Genomic DNA, 27,031 nt, shown 5'->3' with positions numbered 1-27,031 from the left:
AACCTTTTTATCAGTGTCTCCCCTTACATCAGTGATCCTCCACAGATTGACTGACTACTGCCCCACATACCCTGTGTGGCCTGGAGCTGTCACACACTGACCTCTTAATAGCACCCCCACACATCAGCACCTAGAGCACATTTTATTGCATGCCAAACCACATGGTGCTGCAGCACCTTGTGGCTTGGTTTGGCGCAATAAAAAAAAAATGTAATTAACTAAAATGAATGGGCTGCTCTACCTGCAATGTGCGCACGCAAATTTGCATGCACAGATCTCAACTGAGCCTCATATCATAATCCCGTTCTTACATCAGCATCCCGAGCCCTCATATTACTGTCTTAAACCCCCTATTACTACCCTCAGCCCCCCCCATTACTGTCCTCAGCTCCCCCCCCATTACTGTCCTCAGCTCCCACCATTACTGTCCTCAGCCCCCCTCCATTAATGTCCTCAGTGACCAATTACTGTCCACAGCCCCCCATCCATTAATGTCTTCAGTGACCCATTACTGTCCTCAGCCCCCCTCCATTAATGTCCTTAGTGATGCCATTAGTGTTCCCAGTCTGCCTCCATTCATGTCCTCAGCCCCCCCTCCATTATCGTCCTCAGCTCCCCCATTAATGTCCTCAGTCCCCCATTAATGTCCTCAGCTCCCCCTCCATTAATGTCCTTAGCCCCCCTCTATTGTTGACCTCAGCCCCATCCTCCATTAATGGCCTCAGCCCACCTCCCTCCATTAATATCCTCAGCCTTCCCGCAAATAAAGACCCTGGCTCCACCACCCCACATCGCCCCGTCTTCCTGTCTTACCTTAAAGACATTAATGTCCTCAGTCCCCCATTAATGTCCTCAGTTCCCCTCCAAGAATGTCCTCACCCCCCCCCTCAATGAATGTCCTCAGCTCCCCCTTAATGAATGTCCTCAGCTCCCCTCCATTAATGTCCTCAGCTCCCCCTCCATTAATGTCCTTAGCCCCCCTCTATTGTTGACCTCTGCCCCATCCTCCAATAATGGCCTCAGCCCACCTCCCTCCATTAATATCCTCAGCCTTCCCTCAAATAAAGACCCTGGCTCCCCCACCCCACATCGCCCCCTCTTCCTGTCTTACCTTACAAAGTGCGGAGGACAGGAGGCAAGCAGGTTTGAATAGAGTGCTGGGCGGTATAAGCTGCAAGCAGACCACAGTCGGCCATGATGCCTAGCATAAAGTTTAATGTGACAGGGATGCCGCCCGGGCCCCCTGGGACAAAGGTGGGGTCACAAGTGTGACCCCCGACCCTACGCCAATATCTGAGAGGCTCTAATATGAAAACTTTGACACTTTCTAGTAGTGCTGAGAGCTAGCTAGTACCATTCTGTCTCCCCCACCTTACTATTAGCCAGCAAGGCTACCCATTGCAGTTATAGGGTGATTGGAAGGTGCAGAAAGTAAAAAGGTGGTGGGCTAGCTTCCCATATTGCAAATGTCATATTGAATGAATAATTGAATCAGCTATATCAATCATGTAATCGATCAATAGATAACAGTGCCTCCAATACAAAAATAATTTACTAAAAATAATTAAGCTGACTAATTAAATATTCCAGAGATTATTTGGTCTAGGCAGGTATTCTTTAAACACAATGAAATGGGGTGTGAGTACAGACTACAAAACAAGAAAAATAAAGTACGATTTATTTTACAAGAAGTCACTTACAAACACCAAAAATAACAGTGGAATTGAGATTGTGACACGCACACTAAGATTATATTTGCAATGAATTCTAAATTATCCACTACAACATATGTATACTAAATTACATCAATGGTTAGTTCCCTCTCGTCGATACCCTAATGCCGCGTACACACGAGCGGACTTCTCGTCGGACTGAACCCTGAAAGACTTTTCAACAGAGTTCCGACGAAACGGACTTGCCTACACACGATCCCACCAAAGTCCGAACGTTTCGAACGTGATGAAGTACGACCGGACTAGAAAAGGAAGTTCAATAGCTAGTAGCCAATAGCTGCCCTAGCGTCGTTTTCGGTCCGTCGGACTAGCATACAGATGAACGTTTTTTTCGATAGGAATCGATTCCGTCCGAAAGATTTCAAACATGTTCTATTTCTAAGGTCCGTCGGATTTTTAGACAGAAAAGGTCCGATGAAGCCCACACACGATTGGAATGTCTGACGGATTCGTTCCATCTGACCTTTTCTGCTGGAAAGTCCGCTCGTGTGTACGTGGCATTATTGTACAAAATTTTAGCTTTTGGCATAACTGCATCTAAACATGAAACCTCAGCTACAAAGAGGTGTAATTTCATTCAACCATCTACATTAAATATTAAGTACACACCCTGCAATAATGTGTATAACATTTTTATATATATGGAAACAGTGATGTTCCCTCTGATAGCCTTTTACAAAAAGTGAGCCCACAAGTATCAATGGTTTCATTTTATAAAATAATGAAATGCACGTATTTCTTTCTGTAAAGATTGCAATCACCTATAAAACCTGGTAATAATCATAATGGAGCCTGGAAATCTTGTATATGTATATTTTTTAGGGCAATGGTTCTCAGCGTCAGTCCTCAAGTACCCCCAACAGGCCATGTTTTGAGAATTTCCCTTAAATAAAATAGCTGTCGGAAATACCAAGCCATGGACTCTGATTTCAAGCACCTGTGCAAGATAAAGGAAAACCTGCAATCATGGCCAATTGGGGGTACTTGAGGAGGACAGGGTTGAGAACCACTGTTGTAGGGGATCAGACTCAAGGCAGGGACCAACTTTTCTTTCACAAAAAATGTTATGCTTAATCCCAAAGGATAGTCACACACAGAAAGTAGAGATCTCTGGCCATACCTTATAAGTAAATAAACTTCTGCTCTACTGAGCCTTACTGAGTCTGTAGCCCAAGAAAGTCCTTGTTTAAGGTAAGTGTCCTCTGTGAGAGCTAGGACCTGCTGCCTTAAAGCGGTAGTAAACAACTGGTGATTTTTTTATTTATTTTTTCACCTGCAAGGCAAAGTTATAATGTGCTAGTATGCATCGCATACTAGCACATTATGTGAAACTTGCCTTAGAATAAAGCCCTTCCAGCAGCAAGCTGTCACCGCTGACAGGGCTTCCATCTTCACTCGTCCTCCTTCTGGGTTCACGGACGCCAGCTGTGTGAGTGGCCAGAGCCTCAATGAAGTCACTCTCGTGCATGAGCGCTGGATCCAAAGTTCACGGGACAGGACTCTGAAGGAACGACCCAGGTGCCTGTTTCTTCAGAGCGCATGTTCCATTGATGTCACCGGCTGCATGTACAGTAAATATCTCCTAAACGGTGCACATTTAGGAGATATTTACAGTACCTATAGGTACACCTTATTTTAGGCTTACCTATAGGTACAATTCATGTATGGGAGTTTACTCCCACTTTAAACAAGACCTAGAAAGAAAACATCAAACTGTGGTTCACGGAATTTGGAGTCTGTCCCACCCAGAGCTCTATCAGACTTAATGTACACACAGCACCCCATATTGACAGAAAAACACAGAATTTGACATTTTTGCAGATTTTATAAAAAAGAAAAACTGCAATATAACATGGTCCTAAGTATTCAGACCCTTTGCTTCGTATTTAGTAGAAGCACCCTTTTGATCTAATACAACCATGAGTCTTTTTGGGAAAGATACAAGTTTTTCACACCTGGATTTGGGGATCCTCTGCCATTCCTCCTTGCAGATCCTCTCCAGTTCTGTCAGGTTGGATGGTAAACGTTGGTGGACAGCCATTTTTAGGTCTCTCCAGAGATGCTCAATTGGGTTTAAGTCAGGGCTCTGGCTGGGCCATTCAAGAACAGTCACGGAGTTGTTGTGAAGCCACTCCTTCGTTATTTTAGCTGTGTGGTTAGGGTCATTGTCTTGTTGGAAGGTAAACCTTCGGCCCAGTCTGAGGTCCTGAGAAGGTTTGGAGAAGGTTTGGCACTCTGGAGAAGGTTTTTGTCCAGGATATCCCTGTACTTGGCTGCATTCATCTTTCCCTCGATTGTAACCAGTCGTCCTGTCCCTGCAGCTGAAAAACACCCCCACAGCATGATGCTGCCACCACCATGCTTCACTGTTGGGACTGTATTGGACAGGGGATGAGCAGTGCCTGGTTTTCTCCACACATACCGCTTAGAATTAAGGCCAGAAAGTTCTATCTTGGTCTCATCAGACCAGAGAATCTTATTTCTCACCATCTTGGAGTCCTTCAGGTGTTTTTTAGCAAACTCCATGCGGGCTTTCCTGTGTCTTGCACTGAGGAGAGGCTTCCGTTGGGCCACTCTGCCATAAAGCTCCAACTGGTGGAGGGCTGCAGTGATGGTTGACTTTTTACAACTTTACAACCATCTCCCAACTGCATCTCTGGAGCTCAGCTACAGTGATCTTTGGGTTCTTCTTTACCTCTCTCACCAAGGCTCTTTTCCCCCGATAGCTTAGTTTGGCCGGACGGCCAGCTCTAGGAAGGGTTCTGGTCGTCCCAAACATCTTCCATTTAAGGATTATGGAGGCCACAGTGCTCTTAGGAACCTTAAGTGCAGCAGAATTTTTTTTGTAACCTTGGCCAGATCTGTGCCTTGCCACAATTCTGTCTCTGAGCTCTTCAGGCAGTTCCTTTGACCTCATGATTCTCATTTGCTCTGACATGCACTGTGAGCTGTAAGGTCTTATATAGACAGGTGTGTGGCTTTCCTAATCAAGTCCAATCAGTATAACAAATACAGCTGGACTCAAATGAAGATGCAGAACCATCTCAAGGATGATCAGAAGAAATGGACAGCACCTGAGTTAAATATATAAGTGTTACAGCAAAGGGTCTGAATACTTAGAACCATGTGATATTTCAGTTTTTCTTTTTTTTTAAAATCTGCAAAAATGTCAACAATCCTGTGTTTTTCTGTCAATATGGGGTGCTGTGTGTACATTAATGAGGAAAAAAATGAACTTAAATGATTTTAGCAAATGGCTGCAATATAACAAAGAGTGAAAAAAAAAAAGAGTGAAGGGGGTCTTAAGACTTTCCGTCCCCACTGTATATCCCATTGATCACCCCGCTACTATCTATCTATCTATCTATCTATCTATCTATCTATCTATCTATCTATCTATCTATCTATCTATCTATCTATCCTGTGTGTGTGTGTGATATATATATCTATATATATATCTATATCCCTCACATTTTTGTAAATATTTTATTATATCTTTTCACACACACAAATCCCTGTGCTGTCAGAGGAGAGGAGCCATATCGTTTCTTCCTACTAAGTAGGAAAAATGACATGGCTCCTCTCCTAGTCATTCACATCCCCACACAGTTAGAACATGCTGAGGGAACACACATTTAACCCCTTTATCACCCCCTAGTGTTAACCCCTTCCCTGCCAGTGACATTTACATAGTAATCAGTGCATTTTTATAGCACCGATCGCTGTATAAATGCCAATGGTCCCAAAAAACTGTCAAAAGTCTCCCATATGTCCCTCGCAATGTCACAGTACCGCTAAAAATCGCAGATCACTGCCATTACTAGTAAAAAAATAAATAAATAAATAAAAATGCCATAAAAATTCCATAAATCTTTCCCACGCTAACTTTTGCGCCCAATCAATATACGCTTATTGTGATTTTTTTTTACCAAAAATATGTATAGTAGAAGTATATATATTGGCCTAAACTGATGAAGAAATTATTTTTTTTTAAAAAAAAACTTTTGGGGATATTTATTATAGAAAAAAGTAAAAAATATTGTGTTTTTTTTCAAAATTGTCCCTCTTTTTTTGTTTATAGCACAAAAAAATAAAAACCGCAGAGGTGATCAAATACCACCAAAAGAAAGCTCTATTTGTGGGGAAAAAAGGAAGCAAATTTCATTTGGGTACAATGTCGAACGACCGAGCAATTGTGAGTTAAAGCGACGCAGTGCCAAATTGTAAAAAGTGCTCTGGTCAGGAAGGGGGTAAATTCTTCCGGGGCTGAAGCGGTTAATGTCAAAACCGCTGGCAACAAAAGTGAGTACACCCCTAATTGAAAATGTCCAAATTGGGCCCAATTAGGCCATTTTCCCTCTGTTACAAGGTCTCAGGAGTGAATGGGGAGCAAGTGTGTTAAATTTGGTGTTATCACTCTCATTCTCTCATACTGGTCACTGGAAGTTCAACATGCCACCTCATGGCAAAGAACTCTCTAAAGATCTGAAAAAAAGAATTGTTGCTCTACATAAAGATGGTCTAGGCTATAAAAAGATTTCCAAGACCCTGAAACTGAGCTGCAGCACGGTGGCCAAGACCATACAGCAGTTTAACAGGACAGGTTCCACTCAGAACAGGCCTCGCCATGGCTGACCAAAGAAGTTGAGTACACGTGCTCAGCGTCATATCCAGATGTTGTCTTTGGGAAATAGATGTATGAGTGCTGCCAGCATTGTTGCAGAGGTTGAAGGGGTTGGGGGGTCAGCCTGTCAGTGCTCAGACCATATGCCGCACATTGCATCAAATTGGTCTGCATGGCTGTTGTCCCAGAAGGAAGCCTCTTCTAAAGATGATGCACACGAAAGCCCACAAACAGTTTGCTGAAGACAAGCAGACTAAGGACATAGATTACTGGAACCATGTCCTGTAGTCTGATAGTCAAGATAAATTTATTTGGTTGAGATGGTGTCAAACGTGTGTGGCGGCAACCAGGTGAGGAGTACAAAGACAAGTATGTCTTGCCTACAGTCAAGCGTGGTGGTGGGAGTGTCATAGTGGCTGCATGAGTACTGCTGGCACTGGGGAGCTACAGTTCATTGAGGGAACCATGGATGCCAACATGTAGTATGACATACTGAAGCAGAGCATGATCCCCCTCCCTTCGGAGACTGGGCCGCAGGGCAGTATTCCAACATGATAATAACCCCAAACACACCTCCAAGATGACCACTGCCTTGCTAAAGAAGCTGAGGGTAAAGGTGATGGACTGGCCAAGCATGTTCCCAGACCTAAACCCTATTGAGCATCTGTGGGGCATCCTCAAACGGAAGGTGGAGGAGTGCAAGGTCTCTAACATCCACCAGTTCCATGATGTCATCATGGAGGAGTGGAAGAGGACTCCAGTGGCAACCTGTGAAGCTCTGGTGAACTCCATGCCCAAGAGGGTTAAGGCAGTGCTGGAAAATAATGGTTGCCACCATAGGCATCGTTAAGGTGGGGCTATTGAGGCTGGAGCCCCGAATGTGGGGTCAATAGCCCCAAGTGTGTAAGCGCCGGTGTTCTGTCGAAAATCGGGTGCCCGGCTATCGAATAGTGCCCGGGTGTAACTGCGCATGCGCCACACGGAGCCTCAGAACAGCTGAGTTTACGATCAGCTGTTGTCTCTCGTTGCCGAGGCACGTTCATGTAGGTGAGGGAAGGATATTTACATGAAGGGGGCGGATATTTCAATGATGGGCAGTGCCGGGTTCGGAATTTGTATAGATGGGCAAAGCCTGAGGAAAGCAGCAGGAGAATGCCGGCAAGGCGACGCCCCCTTCTCCCTCAAACTCTAGAGTAACGCTGTATAGCGGCCATGGTGGCTGGGACTGGGACAGAACGACGATTAAAGAAAAAAAAAGGTGTCTCTCTCTCTCTCTCTCTGACGGGCACAGTGGCTGCAATTGACGGGCACAGTGGCTGTAATTGATGGGCACAGTGGCTTACTTTGATGGGGCACAGTGGCTTCACAGTGGTTTTATTTGACGGGGCACAGTGGTTTTATTTGACGGGGCACACTGGCTTCATTTGACGGGGCATATTGGCTTCATTTGACTGCCCCTTGACTAATTTTAATAAACTTGGGCTTTAAGGGGGCAAGGGCAGGTAGCTCAGTGCATGTCAGGTAGGTCAGTGTGGGTCAGTGTATGAAAGAATGGTAGGTCAGTGTGTGTGTCTCTCTCTCTTTTGATGGGCACAGTGGCTGCAATTGACAGGCACGGTGGCTGCATTTGACGTACATCCTGCCTCTTCACGCTGTGGCAACTCCTGTCCCTCCTTCGCCCCTCTCCCGCCCTGTTGGGCTCTTCACTTCCAAAGCAGATATCTATTTGTATAGCGATGTGGTTCTACTTATTTGGTATTCCTTTTGTTTATCTCTTCTTACTGCTCACTAATGAACTGATGTCACATATAAAAAGTGTTTGCAGTTACTTTTTATTAATGAATGTCTGTGTTTCTCATCTTTTATTTTTACTTTTTTATAGGTGCTACCTGTTCTACCTATGTCTGATCATGGCTTTTTGTCTCGAGCCTGTGGTGGAGACCTCATTGGCATCAATTTCTGAATTTCTGTGACGTGCTGGTGTTGCGAGTTGCATGTGTGGCCGGGTAGCCGCAGTTCATCCCTTCTCTGGAGACATTTTTTGCGGCTCTAGATCCGGGTTAGGTGCTCTCCCTTCTTGGCTTTTCCTCCTTCTGGTCATACTATCACCTCATACTGGCTATATCCATCTGCCTTTACAGCGGCTTCACGCTGGGGGGGAACCCTTGGCCCTGGATCGCTTCAGGACTGTGCCCTCTTCGTACGGCCGTGTTCTTTGCAGCCGCTCTGCGTACTGTGCATGCGCGGCCATGCGGGGTTGCGTGCGCAGCCCTTCCTGGAGGAATCAGGTGATGCTCACACCTGATTAGGACGTGCATTTAAGGCTGACCTGTCAGCCTTGCACCATGCTACCTCTCCCAAACGGCGTTTTGCATTTGCGGAACATATCCATACCTACTAATCCATCCTCTCTGGTAAGGCTTTTACCCTTCTTTAGTTGTTCACTGTACCCCCGCTGCTGGGTTGATGTAACACATGCACTGCAGAGATTTAGGTATACATTTTCCTTTTCTTGTAGATGGCTCTTACCTGGCATCAGCCAAACTTACTGTGCCGCTGCAGATAAACCTCCATCTAGCTTCCTTTTTCTACTGTTAGTTCCTTGAAGTGAACACTCTCTATGTTTGATATAAAGATGCTATATAAAACCACCATTATAAGGTGAGACTTATGCCGCGTACACACGACCGGACTTTACGGCATACTTGGTTCGGCGGACCAGAGTCCATCGGACAATTCGATCGTATGTGGGCTCCAGATGACTTTTTTTCCCCAAAAGTTTGACGGACCTAGAAATGAAACAGGTTTCAAATCTTTTCGGATTCGAGTCTGGTCGAAAAGTCCGCTCGTCTGTATGCTAGTCCGATGGACAAAAAAACAACGCTAGGGCAGCTATTGGCTACTGGCTATGAACTTCCTTGTTTTAGTCCGGTCGTACGTCATCACGTACAAATCCGTCTGACTTTGGTTGATCGTGTGTAGGCAAGTCCGTTCATTCGTAAAGTCCGTCGAAAAGTCCTCAAGACAAAATGTGCCGTAAAGTCCGCTCGTGTGTACGCAGCATTAGTACTCTTTGAGCAATGCTGCTGAACTTATGTGATGAATAAACCATTATCGTTTGAAACTGTCTCTAATTACTATCTATACATACATTCTAGAAGCGACAATGTTTATTATCAAGCACAGTTCTACCATCTAAAAGCTCGTTTTATACTGAGCACTTATCAGAATTATTATTTAATTGTTTCATCTAAGGTATGTTTAAACTTATGTGCTTGTATCTCACAACGTTCACCTACCCTTTTCCTGCATGGAGTGAATTTTCTAAATTTACCTTAACCAACCCTTGTTGGGTCTTTACGCTTCTTCTTTTTTCTTCGCAGCAGAGATATATATCTATGCACATATATATGCCTCTTTGTATCTATATATCTTCTTTTTCTCTGCCATTACTATTTCTTCTCTTCCCCCTTCTTCATATCCAATATAGCCTATTTACCAGGCACGTCCCCACATGTCAGCTGCTTCACCCTTTGCATGTCTTTCTGGAGATCCACCTGTTGACTGCCTTGTGGTACCTCCCACAGATTGTTGAGACTCTCTACCAAGATGTTTAATACCAACTGTGTTTATCACTTGTATATTGTGAGAAGCATTCAATTGTGAAACAAGTAGAGCTAAGTTTGTTGTCTATTATACTACACTGTAGGGATATGTCCTTGTTTTAAGGGTTTATCTCTGGGGTCTATGACCTATCTGAGAGAGACTTAGCTAGCCTTTGGCACCTTATTTTGTAATGTTTTAACATGTGTGTTTTTTGTATTATGTGTACAATAAAAATTCATATATATATTTTTATAATTGGTGCCTACAAAGTCCATTTTCTTTGCTTTTCCATTTAAATATACTGATATTTAGTGTATGTCAGCCAGGTAGGTCAGTGCGTGTCAGTGTATGTCAGTGCGTGTCCGGTAGGTAACACCCCCCCACCCCCCTCCATACAACCCAACCCCCCCGGTGCCAGGCTCTGATTTCGGGCTGAAGACCCTTGTCTTTTGCCACCTAGAAATGCCAATGGTTGCCACACAAAATATTGACACTTTGGGCCCAATTTGGACATTTTCACTTAGGGGTGTACTCACTTTTGTTGCCAGCGGTTTAGACATTAATGGCTGTGTGTTGAGTTATTTTGAGGGGGCAGCAAATTTACACTGTTATACAAGCTGTACACTCAATTACATTGTAGCAAAGTGTCATTTCTTCAGTGTTGTCACATGAAAAGATTATATATATTGAAAAGTGTCTGCATATTTTAAAGTTAGCATTTATAATAAAATCTATAAGGTTTGACTTGTATAGGACAGTTCCATTCTATCTGAAAATTAAACTCACAGTTCAAAATTAGAGCAATGATATATCATATAATTGTTTTATTCAGAGAGGCTCTAACACAAGGAAGTGTTAAAATCGTATTAGTTGGATTGGCGAGTATGTGAATTCAGGATAAAACTTGAGCACATAAACACAAGGATCAGGTGGTGAAGGGGGTGAAGTTCCTCTTTAATTTATAGTTGATGGAATCTGAATTGACCTTTCCATCATATTGCAGTGCATTTCCTCTTCATAACTCTGAGCTTGTTTTAGGAACAATTAACTTGGTATTCCGTGAATAATTAGGAATAATAGCCTAACTGGAAGTTTGTGTTTTATTTTTAAAGTGGTCCTAAAGGCAGAAGGTTTTTTTATCTTAATGCATTCATGCATTAAGATAAAAAACCTTCTGTGTGCTGCTCCCCCCTCAGCCACCCTAATACTAACCTAAGCCCCATCTTGATCCAGCGATGTTGCACGAGAGACCCGGCTGCCCGGGACTCTCCCTCGCCATTGGCTCCCGCTGTTGTCAATCAAAGTCAGTGAGCCAATGAGGAGAGAGAGGGGGTGGTGCTGAGCTGTGGCTCCATGTCTGAATGGACACACGGAGCTGCGGCTCGGGTACCCCCATACCAAACTGTTTGCTTTAGGGGCCAGGAGCGCTGAGGAGGGACCTGAAAAGAGGAGGATCTGGGCTGCTCTGTGCAAAACCACTGCATAGAGCAGCTAAGTATAAAATGTTTGTTATTTTTAAACAAAAAAAAATGAGACAATGAATTAAAAATTGACTGACCGCTTACATACATTTTTGGTAATCTGCGTTTATATTCCCATGTCCTGCCAACTGAAAATTGACTGACCGCTTACATACATTTTTGGTAATCTTTTTGTCACCGCTGTCTCAACTACATCTGTAGCCATGCTCACATTATTTCAATGTTTATTTAGCCATTAAGTCTTACCTAAATTATGGGTTTCCTTATCTTTACAATTTTGGCCTTTTAGTCCCCTTGCAGTTTGATTGTGGTGTGAAAGTTATGCCCTGCTTGCTGTGTTCCTAATATGCCCTCCCAATTGATTAATTGCCAGACTCCATCCACACCCAACACAGTATATAACAAGGCTTTCTTTACGGGGGAGCACATACAGGGGGCTGCACATACAGGGGTTCTTCCAAAGAAGTGGCGTTCTTAAAATAAGTGGCACTTCTGCTCTTGCACTTCAGCGATTTGCACAAAGCAAACCATAGCAGATTGCAGACCTCATTTTCATATTATCTCACCATCTCTGAAACATGCTCTCTTTACCTCTCCTCCTCTTAACAATTGCAGCCTCTCTCCTCAAGCTCTCTTTTCTACATCCCTCTGCTCCACCACACAATCTGTACATATCACCCTCACTTCTCCCCTCCCCCTATTACTGCACTCATCACCTCTTTCTAACTCTAAGCCCACTTGCTAACATACCCCCAGGATACTGAAGCATGTCCCCTCATACAAATCATATTCTCATATTACCTCCCTCACTCTTCTGCTTCTCCTAATCGCTAGAGATATTTCCCCAAACCCTGGGCCTCCCTTATTTAACTGTACCCAACACACCCATCACCATCACCCTACATCCTCTGGCAGTAGTCGTAATCTACACAATTTAGTCTCCATTCCTCTTCTTCCCAACGCCAGCCTCTCTCTCTCCTGTGCCCTCTGGAACGCCCGCTCTGTCTGCAACAAACTCACTGCTGTTCATGACCTCTTTGTCACTAATTCCTTCAATCTACTTGCTCTCACCGAAACCTGGCTCCACGAATATGACACCCCTTCTCTTGCTTCCCTCTCCCAGGGTGGCCTTCACTGGACTCACTCCCCTAGGCCTAATGGATGCAAGGGAGGTGGAGTGGGATTCCTCCTATCCCCCCAGAGCACCTTCCAGGTTATTTACCCTCCTCCCTCTTTTTCCCTCACATCATTCGAAGCCCACTGTATACGTCTATTCTCTCCCAGTTCCCTAAGAATTGCTGTGATTTACCGGCCCCCTGGACCATTATCAACTTTCCTTGATGAGTTTTCTGCCTGGCTACCCTACTTTCTCTCTTCGGATATTCCAACAATCCTTCTCGGGGATTTCAACATCCCTGCTAATACAAACACTCCTGCTACTTCTAAACTTCTTAGTCTAACCTCTTCATTTGACCTGAAGCAATGGGTACTGGCTTCTACTCACTCTGATGGCAATACCCTTGACCTTGTATTCTCCTACCTATGCACTCCATGCAACTTCTCAAACAATCCTTTTCCTCTCTCCGACCACCATCTTATTAGTTTCTCTCTCCCCCTGTCTTCCACCACCTTTCCCTCCAATCACCTAACCATCACCCGTAGAAACTTTCGCAACTTCAACTCCTCTGTCCTCTATTCTGCTACTGACCACCTCTATGACAAAATCTCTCCCCTGTCCTGCCCCAACCAAGCCACGTCCATCTACAATAAATCTCTGTCCTCCACCCTGGACAAGCTCGCTCCCCTCACTACACGCAGAATCAGGCCTCGACCCCTACAACCCTGGCAAACAGATGACACTAAAAGTCTCAAAAAACGTAGTCGTGCTCTTGAGCGTCTGTGGCACAAGACTAAGTCTCTCAAAGACTTCAACCAATACAAATCTGCCCTCCAAAAATACTATTCTTTCCTCCACACTGCCAAGCAAACCTATTTTACAACTCTTATTAACACCTTCTCATCCAATCCCCGTAAACTCTTCTCTACCTTCAACTCTCTACTTTGTCCTCCACCGCCTCCACCCACTGACTCACTCACTGCCCAGGAGATTGCTAATCACTTCAAAAACAACATTGATACAATCTGTGATGAAATCCCCATTCTACAGGCATCTCCCCCAGCTAAGACCCCATGTCAACAGGTACAACTGACACTCCCCCTATTCAAATCTGCTACTACAGATGAAGTTGCTAAACTCCTTTCTATCGCCCACCTAACCACCTGTCCCCTGGACCCTATTCCCTCTCAAATGCTACGGTCACCCTCTGACCCCATCCTACACTCTCTAACCCACATCTTCAATCTCTTCCTCACCTCTGGCATCTTCCCCGACGCTCTAAAACATGCACTGGTCACCCCCATACTCAAAAAGCCGTCCTTGGACCCTACCAATCTTAACAACCTACGCCCTATCTCCTTGCTCCCCTTTTCCTCTAAACTCCTTGAACGCCTGGTTTACAACCGACTGAATGACCACCTCATTAAAAACAACCTTCTTGATCCCCTTCAATCTGGATTTCGCCCTCAACACTCCACAAAAACTGCTCTTTTAAAACTTACAAATGACCTACTAACTGCAAAAACCAATGGACACTATTCTGTACTCCTACTTCTGGATCTTTCAGCTGCCTTTGACACGGTTGACCACCCCCTCCTCCTCGAAAAACTTTACTCCCTCGGTCTCCGTGACTGTGCTCTTCAGTGGCTCTCATCCTACCTATCCCAACGCACCTTCATTGTCACTTACAACTCTACTTCCTCCACTCCTCTTCCCTTCTCTGTCGGGGTCCCCCAAGGTTCTGTTCTTGGACCTCTTTTATTTTCAATCTACACCTCTTCCCTGGGTCAGCTGATAGCCTCCCACGACTTTCAATATCATTTCTATGCTGATGACACGCAAATCTATCTCTCCACACCTCAACTCACTCCATCAGTCTCTTCATGCATCACTAACTTACTAACCGACATATCTGTATGGATGTCACACCACTTCCTCAAACTCAACTTGTCCAAAACCGAGCTTATAATATTTCCTCCCCCACATGCCTCTTCCCTTGACTTCTCTGTCAAGAGCAATGGCACAACCATCCCCCTGTCCCCACATATCAGGGTGCTAGGTGTTATCTTGGATTCTGAACTCTCCTTTCAGCCCCACATCCATTCACTTTCCAAAGCTTGCCGCCTCAACCTCCGCAACATCTCTAAACTACGTCCCTTTCTAACCAATGAAACCACAAAGCTCCTGATTCACGCCATGGTTATCTCTCGCCTTGACTACTGCAACTCACTCCTCATTGGCTTACCTTTAAACAGACTATCCCCCCCGCAGTCCATCTTGAATGCTGCTGCCAGACTTATCCACCTTACAAACCGCTCAGTGTCTGCTACCCCTCTCTGCCAATCCCTCCATTGGCTGCCACTCGCCCAACGAATTAAATTCAAAATACTAACAATAAGTTACAAAGCCATCCACAACTCTGCCCCCAGCTACATCACTAACCTAGTCTCAAAATACCAACCTAATCGCCATCTCCGTTCCTCCCAAGACCTCCTGCTCTCTAGCTCCCTCATCACCTCCTCCCATATCCGCCTCCAGGACTTCTCCCGAGCCTCGCCCATCCTCTGGAATTCCCTACCCCAATCTGTCAGACTGTCTCCAAATTTATCCACTTTTAGGCGATCCATGAAAACTTTCCTCTTCAGAGAAGCCTATCCTGCCTCCATTTAATAACTGCACTATTTTCTCCATTAGCTCATCCCCCACAGCTATTACCCTTTTGTATAACTTGACCCTCCCTCCTAGATTGTAAGCTCTAACGAGCAGGGCCCTCTGATTCCTCCTGTATCGAATTGTATTGTACTTGTATTGTCTGCCCTAATGTTGTAAAGCGCTGCGTAAACTGTCGGCGCTATATAAATCCTGTATAATAATAATAATAATAATAATAATAATAATAAAAATAATTAAATAGTGTTTTATATTGTTTTTACCATATTTTAGACACTAACTCTTTGCTATGTTTTTCCGTGTTCTAGTTTCGGAATCTTAGTGTGGGCAGTTTTTTCAGGGGAAGAGCCTTACCCAGGTAAGTCTTTTTAGACCCCATTCTTTTGTTATGTTTTACAATAGTTACATTCAACTGGACTTGTTCTGTAAAGTAGAATATGTTTTGATGTTCATCAAAGATATATTTTGGGCTCTAATAAGTGTCAGGGGCAGGGCCGGGACAAGGGGTGGGCAGGAGGGGTGGCTGGACACAGCAGCTAACTGTATGGATGGGGGCACCAGTGAGCTCATTCTGATACACGGTGACAGCACACACATAATGAAGGGGACGCAGTTTGACTTCTTTGCCCTGGGAGCTGGATGACCTTGTCCCGTCACTGGTCAGGGGCATACCTAAACATTTGCAGCCAATAGAGATGGGCCCAATGACCCCCTGTTTGGTTTGCAGCAGTACTTTCAAACATCGCAAACCCGGAAAATAGGAACCGAATAACGAACCCCATTGAAGTCTATTGGACCGGACCTGGAAAAATGAAAAGTTCCCATTTTGAAGGCTTATATACAAGTAATTGGGCATACAATGGTTATGGGGGTCTGCGTACTGCCCTGGAGGAGATGTATAAATAAAAAAATGTTTGTAAAAAACATTATTTTTAAATGAGCAGTGATTTACTGATGTTTAAAGTGAAAGCATAAAAAATGACAAATGCCTTTTAATATAGTGCCTGGGGGGTCCCCTTAGCCTTTCTGTAAAGTGGCACATCTGTACCATGTATAGAACCTGCTGTAGCAATAATGACATTTATAAAGACCAAAAAATGACATTTTCCCTGCAAGCTTTCTTTATTTTTTAAACAATGGCTTGGGGAGCCGGTCTGTATGATGAGGCCACAATTTATTGCACTCGGAACAAGATTAGAGACTTTTTGGATAAATTCTGGCATCTCTTTCGCAGACTTTGAATAGAAGTAACAGGTGTGGAAAAATTGGGCTTCCAGATTTCCAGACATTTCTTCCAGATGTAGTTAACACTCACAAAGCTAGGCAGCCTAGACAGTCTTTCAGAATTTCGAGATCCAGAAAGCACTTAATCTGTGACATCGGCATCAGGGGCTTGATAGCTGCTGCTAATCCAGGATTGATTTATTTTGATAAATGTCAGCCAATCCACAGAGTCTGTAGACAGACACGCTCTTATCTGTCACAAAACCTCAGACAGCACTGAATGTCCGTTTGGAAAGCATGCTGGATACATTGCAGCCCAATTGCGTACTGGGCAAGTTCTGACCAGTGGTCTATTCCGATGACCCAGTAATCCAGTGGACCGTCAACTGGAAACCTCTGTCTGTTTTCGTCCCTAGATAATTGTCCAACATATGATGAAGATGCTGCCAATGGGATGTTGAAGCTAACAGCCCTGGATGCCGAGGACTAAAACATTTTTGGACTTAGGCGGCCCCCCTTCTCCACCGCTAATTTCTTGACCAACATAAGCCTCAAAACTACGCTTTCCACGAGACTGTACCCTACCAGAGTCGGGAAAAGCTTTACATAAACTCCATTTTAAGGTTTCCTCAAGAGATTTTATCTTCTGCTCCCTCTGTGGGGACGGGATGAGTTCTGTGACTTTCCAATTGTAACGGTGGTCAAGGAGGGTTGCCAACCAATAGTGCTCCTTCTCCTTGACGCCACATATTCTCAGGTCCTTTTGCAGGCTTTGAAACATGAGGGAGCCCATGCACCACAATTTTGCGGAGGCATGAGAAGCAGACTCCTCTGGGTCACTAAAGATTACAGTATCTGGAACTTCCTCCTGCCAGCCACGTATTACTTCCAAGGGTTCTGGGGATGGAAAACCATCTGTTAGGGGTTGGTGTAAATCTTGCTCTGCTTTAATGCCTCTAAAACTGCCAGAATCCTCCTTCTCCCCCTCCTGTACCTTCCTAAACTCTTGTGTGTTCTGTGGCATGGCAAAAATAGTGTCTGCATAAAGTGGGCCTTGAGAGGAAAGGAAATCCTCCTCTTCCTCCTGCTGCTCTGCCTCAAGTGCCCTGTCCATAATGCCACGCATAGTCTGCTCCAGCTGGAACACAACATGGATTGTGTCACCGATTCACGCATTGTCACGGCTCACCATTCTTGTCACCTCCTCGTGGTGACAGTACAGTGCATGCAACCTTTATCAGCAGCCATTGGTGTGGGGGGGGGGGGGGCCGAGCCAGCCTGAGCCTCTATGTGCTATACTTCCACAGGTACTCATTGACGGCCCTCTGCTGCATGTGCAGCCGCTGCAACATTGCCAAAGTTGAGTTCGACCTGGTGGGCATGTCATAAATCAGGCAGTTTGTGGGCAGGTGAAATTCCCATTAAATTTCAGCCAATTGAACACTGGCCGTGTATGACCACCTGAAATGGCTACAGATTCTTCTGGCCTGCTTTAGAAGATCTTCAAAACCTGGGTACCTATTTAGGAAACGCTGCACCACCAAATTGAGGACATGTGCCAAGCATGTGTGAACTTTCCCTGTCTAAGGGCAGACAGGAGGTTTGTGCCATTATCACACACCACCATTCCTGACTCCACCTGTTGTGGTGTGAACCACGCCATCTGGGAATGTCCCTGCAAGAATCTCTGCTCCAGTGTGGCTACTGTCCCCTAGACACACCAGCTGTAGCACTGCATGATACCTTTTAGCCTGACTCATTGAATAGCCCCTTGAATGCTTAGGGGGTACTTGTGGTTCATAGGGCATGGAGGAGGAGGAGGGGGTGGAGCTGACAAATCTCACATCATCACCACTAGCTGTATGGAGACGTAGCGGCACAACAAGCTGCAGCACTGAGCCCTGTCCTGCATCCTTCCGAGTTGCAAGCAGAGTTACCCAGTGTGCTGAGAACGAAATATATCATCCCTGACCCTGGTTGCTGGACCGCATGTCAGCAGTAATGTGGACCTTGCGGCTGACTGCCTTGCCCACCGATGCCACAATATTGCCTTCCACGTGATGGTACAGAGCTGAAATGGTCTTATGTGAAAAGAAATAGCGACGGGGAACCTGCTATTGTGGCCACAAGCTTGAATTTAGACGCTGGGCATGTGGGTGGCAGTGACTATTTTTTCTTTCGCAGCAGATGGGGCAGAGACATTTGCCTGTCATACTCTACAGCTGGTGGTGTGCTACTGGCAGATGTGCTGCAAGGACCTGGGACACCGTTCGCTATACAATCATCCCTGTCAGTAGAGGCTGCTGAGAGATCATGAGGTATAGTGGGGGTAGACCGGAAAGATGAGGAGTGAGGAGGAGCAGAATTGCGTCCCTTCTGTGTGGCTTTCAGGTGCTCTGGCCAACGGGCTAAGTGGTGGGAGGTTAAATGCCTTGGTGTTTTGGCTGGTGTTTTTTTTTGCCATGCTTTGCTTGAGGCAAAGTTTGTAAACTGCAACAGTGCGATCGGCTGCATATGTGCTAAAAAAGCCCAGACAGCTGAGCTGTAGGAAGTGAGTCGGGAGAGAACGGCTCCACAATGTGACGGAATAGGGTGGCTGATCTCTACTCTTTCATGATGGCTGCCTCTTTGAGGTTGTGCCTCACCCTCACTTTCTTCTTCTGCTGTATTCAGCACCCAGGTCACGTCAGTGACCTCATCATCTCCTTAACCCTCATCATCACTGAAGATAACGTGGCAATACGCTGCGGCTGAGGGAACCTGACTGCCAATTTGTTGTTTACCAGTGTTCTCCCCTCTCTGTAGGCTCATGTTCCTACCTTCCTCAACCTCAGAACCAAAATCTAAATCAAGTAATGGATGTGTATCGTCAAGGAGCAAGTGGCTGACGCTGTCTTCAAATAACTCAGCTGACTCCCCCATGCCTGATGCTGGGGCTTTGGCAAAAGTAGCTGTGGACAAGGAAGCAGAATAAGCCACTCTGGCAGCTGCGGTGGACTGCGCACTAGTCTCTGGTTGGGTGAGGGAGGATGAAAAGGATGAGGATGGTTTAGTAAGCCAACCAAACAACAGACTTGGGGGGCACAACCTAAAAAAGCGTTTACATTCAAGATGCTGCTGCTATAAGACCGGAAACAGAACAAAATAGATAACAGTGCACACATACAAACATTACATTTTAGTAAGCCAGTCCACCACCTCCTCTGCATGCTGTGGCTGGATAGCATGGGCAACATCACTAAACAAAGGAAATAATGCCCTGCCTGAGGACGGACCACCTCCACCTTTGCCTGCAGGCACATACATTGCTGGCCTCCTCACAGTGCCATGGGAATGTCTGCCTCTCCTTGATGGCCTCCCAGACATGATGGGGGGAGGGATTATTAATAAAATGTAATAAAGATGGGGAAATGTGTACAGTGCTTTGCAAAAGTATTCACCCCCTTGGCTTTTTACCTATTTTGTTACATTACAGCCTTTAGTTCAATGTTTTTTTAATCTGAATTATATGCGATGGATCAGAGCACAATAGTCTAAGTTGAAGTAAAATTAGAAAAATATATACATAAAACTATTTTTCAGAAATAAAAAACTGATAATTGGCATGTGCGTATGTATTCACCCCTTTGTTATGAAGCCCATAAAAAGCTATGGTGCAACCAATTACCTTCAGAGGTCACATAATTAGTGAAATGATGTCCACCTGTGTGCAATCTAAGTGTCACATGATCTGTCATTACATATACACACCTTTTTGAAAGTCCCTAGAGGCTGCAATACTTAAGCAAACGGCACCACTAACCAAACACTGCCATGAAGCCAAGAAACTCTCTAAACAAGTAAGGGACAATGTTGTTAAGTACAAGTCAGGGTTAGGTTATAAAAAAATATCCAAATCATTGATGATCCCTAGGAGCACCATCAAATCTATCATAACCAAATGGAAAGAACATGGCACAACAGCAAACCTGCCAAGAGACGGCCGCACACCAAAACTCACGGACAGGGCAAGGAGGGAATTAATCAGAGAGGCAGCACAGAGACCTAAGGTAACCCTGGAGGAGCTGCAGAGTTCCAAAGCAGAGACTGGAGTATCTGTACATAGGACGACAATAAGCTGTACGCTCCATAAAGTTGGGCTTTATGGAAGAGCGGCCAGAAGAAAGCCATTACTTTTAGCAAAAAACAAAATGGCCTGTTTTGAGTTTGCGAAAAGGCATGTGGGAGACTCCCAAAATGTATGGAGGAAGGTGCTCTGGTCTGATGAGACTAAAATTGAACTTTTTGGCCATCAAAGAAAACGCTATGTCTGGCGCAAACCCAACACATCACATCACCCAAAGAACACCATCCCCACAGTGAAAAATGGTGGTGGCATCATCAATGCTGTGGGAATGTTTTTCAGCAGTCCGGACTGGCAAACTGGTCAGAGTTGAGGGAAAGATGGATGGTGCTAAATACAGGGATATTCTTGAGCAAAACCTGTACCACTCTGTGTATGATTTGAGGCTAGGACAGAGGTTCACCTTCCAGCAGGACAATGACCCCAAAAACACTGTTAAATCAACACTTGAGTGGTTTAAGGGGAAACATGTAAATGTGTTGGAATGGCCTAGTCAAAGCCCAGACCTCAATCCAATAGAAAATCTGTGGTCAGACTTAAAGATTGCTGTTCACAAGCACAAACCATCCAACTTGAAGGAGGGGGAGCAGTTTTGCAAGGAGGAATGGGCAAAAATACCAGTGGTAAGATGTAGCAAGCTCATAGAGACTTATCCAAAGAGACTTGGAGCTGTTATAGCCGCAAAAGGTGGCTCTACAAAGTATTGACTTTAGGGGGGTGAATAGTTATGCACATTGACTTTTTCTGTTATTTTGTCCTATTTGTTGTTAGCTTCACAATAAAAAAAAAAATCTTCAAAGTTGTGGGCATGTTCTGTAAATTAAATGATGCAAATCCTCAAACAATCCATGTTAATTCCAGGTTATGAGGCAACAAAACACAAAAAATGCCAAGGGGGGTGAACATTGCGCTTTGGTTTTGCCTATTGAAGTGGTAAGTGGTAGGGGGCGCTGATAAAGTGCTAACGAAATAGTTAGTTACTAAATGGTATACATTAGTGACAAACCAAGTACAATAAAGTGCATAGTGCTATTACATGAATCAAACTAAACAATTAATGATAATAGTGATAAATTCATTAATCCAATAATCAATCAATCCAAAGCAAAGTCAATTAATATTGTTTCCGTTGAGAATCTAAGCCATGCACCGTCACCAAGGCAAATCTTTGTGAATATCACCCGATGAGTGTGAGTAAATTGCCTACTCACCAGATAAACATGACATCTTTAACTAAAAAGAAGGTCACAACAGGCTGTATGTAAAAATCAGTGGGCTTGCTGGTCTGCCAATGAAGCTGTAAACCTTTAGGATCCCCCTCTCCACCATAGGTAAACCATTAAAAATAAACATAATACGGGACCATAGCATGATAAGTTTATTAAGAATAATATATAAAAACAATGCCAATTGGCCGCTTACATTTTTTTTCTTTTATTTTATCGGGTGATATTCACAAAGATTTGCCTTGGTGACGTGAACAATATTAATGGACCTTGGATTGATTGATTATTGGATTAATGAATTTATCACTATTATCATCAATTGTTTAGTTTGATTCATGTAATAGCACTATGCACTTTATTGTACTTGGTTTGTCACTAATGTATACCATTTAGTAACTAACTTTTTTCCGTTAGCACTTTATCAACGCCACCTTCCACTTACCACTTCAACATTTAAAGTTAGCACGCTTTTAAGGGGAGCAGCTTTAATATTTAAAACAACCGCACTTTTCATTTCCGTAGCCCGAGGTCCTCAACACTATCATGGTTTTGCCTATTGCATTAGGGTGTGCACCCCAAAGTTCAAACACACATGCTTTTCGCTGCACAGGACAGTGAATGGATAGGAAGTGCTCTGTGCTGAGCGGCTTCCTGTTCATTCACAAACCGAAGCATAGTGAACACAGTTTACTATGCTTCAATTATGAATGAACACAGTCAGTGAGTGTGTTGACTGTATTCATTTAGAAAATGAAGGGGCAGCTTATTCTCTTAGCCGTGTGACAAACCTGTCTGTTGATTCACAGTCTTTTTGCCTGCAGAAGCCATATATTTGTTTTTCATATATGACATTTTTAAAAGGCCTGAAGAAAGTTTCTAATGCATCCAGAATGGCTTCTGTGATGCTCTTTTGCTCCTCTGTGAGGTTCAGATTATGCTTGTAAACATGGAGGCATTCACTGCCCATCACCCTTCTAAGTGTGGCTGCTTTCACAACTGCAGGCTTCTAAATTAAAGTGGAGTTCCACCCACTTTTACAACTCTTCAGCACCCCTCACTAAACTGTGCACTGTAAACGAATTGGATACTTTTAAATTTTTTCTCAGCACTTACTGTATATCTGCTGTATTCATTTTTCACTTCCTCCTCCCTGGCCGTGGCCCATCACATCATTTCCTGTTTGCAATGACTTCTGGGAAGGGGCGGCAACTTCCTCTGACACTGCTGTTGCTATGGAAACCTGACCTGAAACCTATTACACTGCTTGTGCTGCACTGAGCATGTGCGAGATCTGCAAGGATGAGATCCAGGAAGAAATGCAGTCTGGCTTCAGATGCCCACACTTAAGATGACCACGACCTGCTGTAAGTCTATAAAATAACAAACTATTTCTATAAACTAACAAAACAGACCTTAGTTTACAGACTAACGTTACTTGAATACATTAAGCTTGTGTATTATAGGGGTATTTTTATTTAAAAAGTATAATTTCGGCCGGAACACCACTTTAACTCTGTGTCTAGGGAGTAGTCCTCAAACTCAGCCCTGAAATTGTCCCAGTTACTGCTAATATCTCCACTTACCCTCACAGCCTCAGGCAGTGGAATGCTATTAGCGGCCATGATGCTGTTTTCCTTGCTTCAAACACTTGGCTTCCAGGACAGGACTGCAATTGTTAGAAGAGGCACAATCAGTTCTAAGAACTCTCACATCAAGGGTAGCAGGCTCTCAGCATCAAATGTGTAGAAACCGCGCAGATTCAGAAACTTCTGACACCATGTATCATGTGATGTAGGTAAACACAACACAAGCCATTACTGCACAGAAGCCAAGTTCATTGATTAATACCCAGCAGGAACTGGAAACACAAGACAGGAAGGAGGAACAACAGAGATGCATCACAGAGTTGCATATAAACAAACACAACATCCCCTGCAGCAGCTGGGAGGAGAGGAGGAAAGCCAGCAACATTGCGGGGTGGATGGGGCAACATGGGGGGAAGCCTTGGGCAGTAGGGGGAATATGCACCATACGTAGTGATTAGGGTGTGCCCAGGCACACATGGCACACCCCCTGTGCACACCAATGCTGCTGGGGTTGTTTGTACTTTGTCATTCCCTTCAATACAAGTTTTAAGTTTTACTGCAACCGGACGCTGTGTCATTACTGCCGCAGCACCACGCTGCACCTACCCACACACAGGTTACCTCTGACAACTACGGAACACTTCCCTATATGTTTTACAGATGAGGGGAGGGGGAGAAGTTCTGTAATCATAAAGCACTGCTGGTCATAGGGTGACAACACTGCTCCTCTACAGCTACAATACATTTGTGAGCGTTGTCACACTAGGACAGGGAGATTGTTATTAATAAGGAAAAGAAAAAAAGAATGCAGCCATTACATCTGAGGACTGGCAAGCTGTAGTATATTACTATTTTGTTATTGGGTTTAGAATGAATTTATGTCTTGTGTAACCTGGGTTCTAGAGGTAGAAATGTATCCAGCTCTGATATTACTATCTGTGTCTGCAAAGCTCCCTTGGTGGGGGAATTGTTGGGAGAAATAGTGTATTTACTTGGCTGGCTCAGTCTCAGGGTTGCATGCAACATTTAAGACGACAAAACACAAAGCCATGATCAGTAAATGCAGCCATTTATTATAGATCTGATATTATATGATATGATGATGGCATGCCAGGTTGGTAAGGGGAGAAGAACGGCTCAGTACAACCTATCAAACTTAGCATGCAATTACATGCATATTATAAGTGTTGCATTTATATGGGAGAGCTACATTCTAATGTGAATTTTACTGATTAGAAGAGTTTGGTGCCCATATACAAACACAAAGGGATGTCAATATCCTACATCTCTTCTGTTTCTTAGGTATTCTTCAAGCAGTAATCCTGCGCTGTGTAACTGATGGTCAGAGGCCTGATGTGAGTGTCCTAGACCAGTACCGTGATGTTAGAATGGTGCCAGAAGCCAAAGAGTTAATGATCAGATGCTGGGATCACAATGCAGAGAACAGACCCAGCTTCCATGGTAAGCATAGCTCCCAACTGTCCCTGATTTCCAGGGACTGTCCCTGATTTGGAGCAATGTCCCTCTGTCCCTCTTTCTTCCTCATTTGTCCCTCATTTTTGTCTGAGCTATATAGTATATAAAATGCACTTTTTATCTTTCAAAAAGTGTTTACCAGAGCTAAACCTTTAATCCAAATTCTAAATTGCTGCATGTGTAAATGTTAACAGCCAATATAAAGGAATAGTAGTGGTATAAAAAGCCCTTGTGGATTTAATTAACCCCTTTTTTTTTTTTTGGTTAATTCTCCTTTAAGGGGGTGTGGCAGGGGGCGTATCCTATGCCTAGATACATTTGCTAGTAGGTGTCCCTCATTCCCATCTAGAAGTGCAAGCAGTACATACTGTATATGTCAGACCTAAATAAAGGTCAGTTACAACAGCCTTATCATGCAATTTTATTGTATCCTGTGATATTATCTGGCACTGAGTGAAGGGCCTCATGCACACTGGGCGTTCTTACAGCTGATGTTTAGGGCATCAGATGTTTTTTTTAACTGCCTCTAAACTCCCCTGTATGTTATTTGATGTGTTCATGCACACATAGGCTTTTATCAGCGTTTTTTGGCAGAAGAGTTTAGTGGCAGATAAAAAAAATCTTTGCCAGCGCGTTCTGGAGCAGCAGCATTTTGGCAGAAAAAACCCTGACAGGTCCTAAACTCCACCAAACTCTGCAGTTGTGCAGCGTTTAGAAGTTTTTTTTTTTTTTTTGAAGCGGAGGCCGATGGCATCCTTAACTAGTGATTAGCTGGTTGTTAAGGAGCAGGCTGGGAAGCCGGCCACCACGTCCTTAACAACGGATGAGTCATCAGCAGTCAGCGACCCCACTCATGAAGCCTAAAGCCTCCTACACACAATCGGATTTTCCGACGGGAAATTTGTAATGACAGGCTGTTGGCGGAAAATCCGACCGTTTGTATGCTCCATCGGACAATTGTTGTTGGATTTTCCACGGACATATGTTGGATCGCAGGTTTTAATATTTTCCGCGGACAAATGTGTGTTGTCGGATTTATACAAGTCCGTCGGACAAAAGTACAAACACGCATGCTCGGAAGCAAGGACGAGCCAGAAGCGGTCGGTCTTGTAAACTAGCGTTCGTAATGGAGAATTAACATTTGTGACGCGGCAAATTATGAAATTTCCAAATGTAGCGCACAATTCTCTTCTTCTTTAATGGGATAATAATGAAGCTGCTTTGCTGGTGATACTGATGGAGTTATTGCAAACAAATTTTCAAAGGCTTTTTTTTCTAGTGATATCAAGAATAGTATTATTATGTTTTTTTTTTATTTGGGCAAGATACCACAACACCATTATCCCGTAGTTTATAAGATCAAAGATACAACTATGTTGGTGTCCCTTGTCAATTTTACATTGTATTTTTTTAAAATGTAACTGCCTACTCCCAAACTGTCATTTAAAGTAAAACACATAAGTATTATTCTCTACAATTTTTTTATTGTGCATTAAAAAAAACAAATAAAATTAGACATGCTATCTGCCAATAGAACTTAACCAAAAAGTGCATTCTATGCATCCAAAAATATACCAAATCAAATCATTCTTCAACCAAAAAAAATGTCAAAGCAATAACTCCAAGGCCAATAATAAATAAGAATGTTTATATGGATTATCCCTGCGCTACCTTGGAAACAGCGGTGTGTACGGACAGCTGCAAGCACAGAGTGGGATCAAACAAAGCCCATGAATAGTGCAAAACAAAAGTGGAAAGTGCTGCGCTAATCCAGTGTGATATGTTTGTGTAACAGTGTTTATTTAAGAAAATTAAATCAACAAATGAAAAAATGGGGTGTACAGGTGCTATGTCTGTGTGCACAGTATCCTGTATTTATACACTAAATCTGAGTGAAAAAAACCCAATCCTATATGCTGTTGAACCTGTAGAAGGGATGCAAAAGTGCTCTGTGTGTAGGGAACCAATGCGAATAGTTCTCATACACATCTAGTAACTTGTGCAAATAAACCCTTAAAGTGCTGTCGTGCCTGTGCAAAAAGGGGTATTAGAATAGAAAAGTGAAAAAAGGTATGCGGGTACTGTGTTTGTATGCACAGTATCCTGTGAAGAAAGTATATAGATATATAACACAATTCCTTATGAGATGGAGTGTACGAGTGCTA

At 43.9% G+C, this 27,031-nt stretch overlaps 1 protein-coding gene across 1 annotated transcript in view; it reads left to right on the top strand.

Annotated features, from left to right (window-relative positions):
- The window catches only part of LOC141117640 (receptor-interacting serine/threonine-protein kinase 3-like), a 71,399-nt gene that overhangs the window by 23,302 nt on the left and 21,066 nt on the right, over window positions 1–27,031 (top strand). Inside the window, exons 4-5 of the mRNA XM_073610588.1 lie at window positions 15,540–15,589; window positions 24,693–24,851. Coding sequence (XP_073466689.1) covers window positions 15,540–15,589; window positions 24,693–24,851 — 209 coding nt within the window. The remainder of the gene's footprint in view (window positions 1–15,539; window positions 15,590–24,692; window positions 24,852–27,031) is intronic.

Source organism: Aquarana catesbeiana, linkage group LG13 (assembly GCF_042186555.1).
Source record: "Aquarana catesbeiana isolate 2022-GZ linkage group LG13, ASM4218655v1, whole genome shotgun sequence".
Taxonomy (NCBI): domain Eukaryota; kingdom Metazoa; phylum Chordata; class Amphibia; order Anura; family Ranidae; genus Aquarana; species Aquarana catesbeiana.
This window is presented reverse-complemented; position numbering and strand designations above follow the sequence as displayed.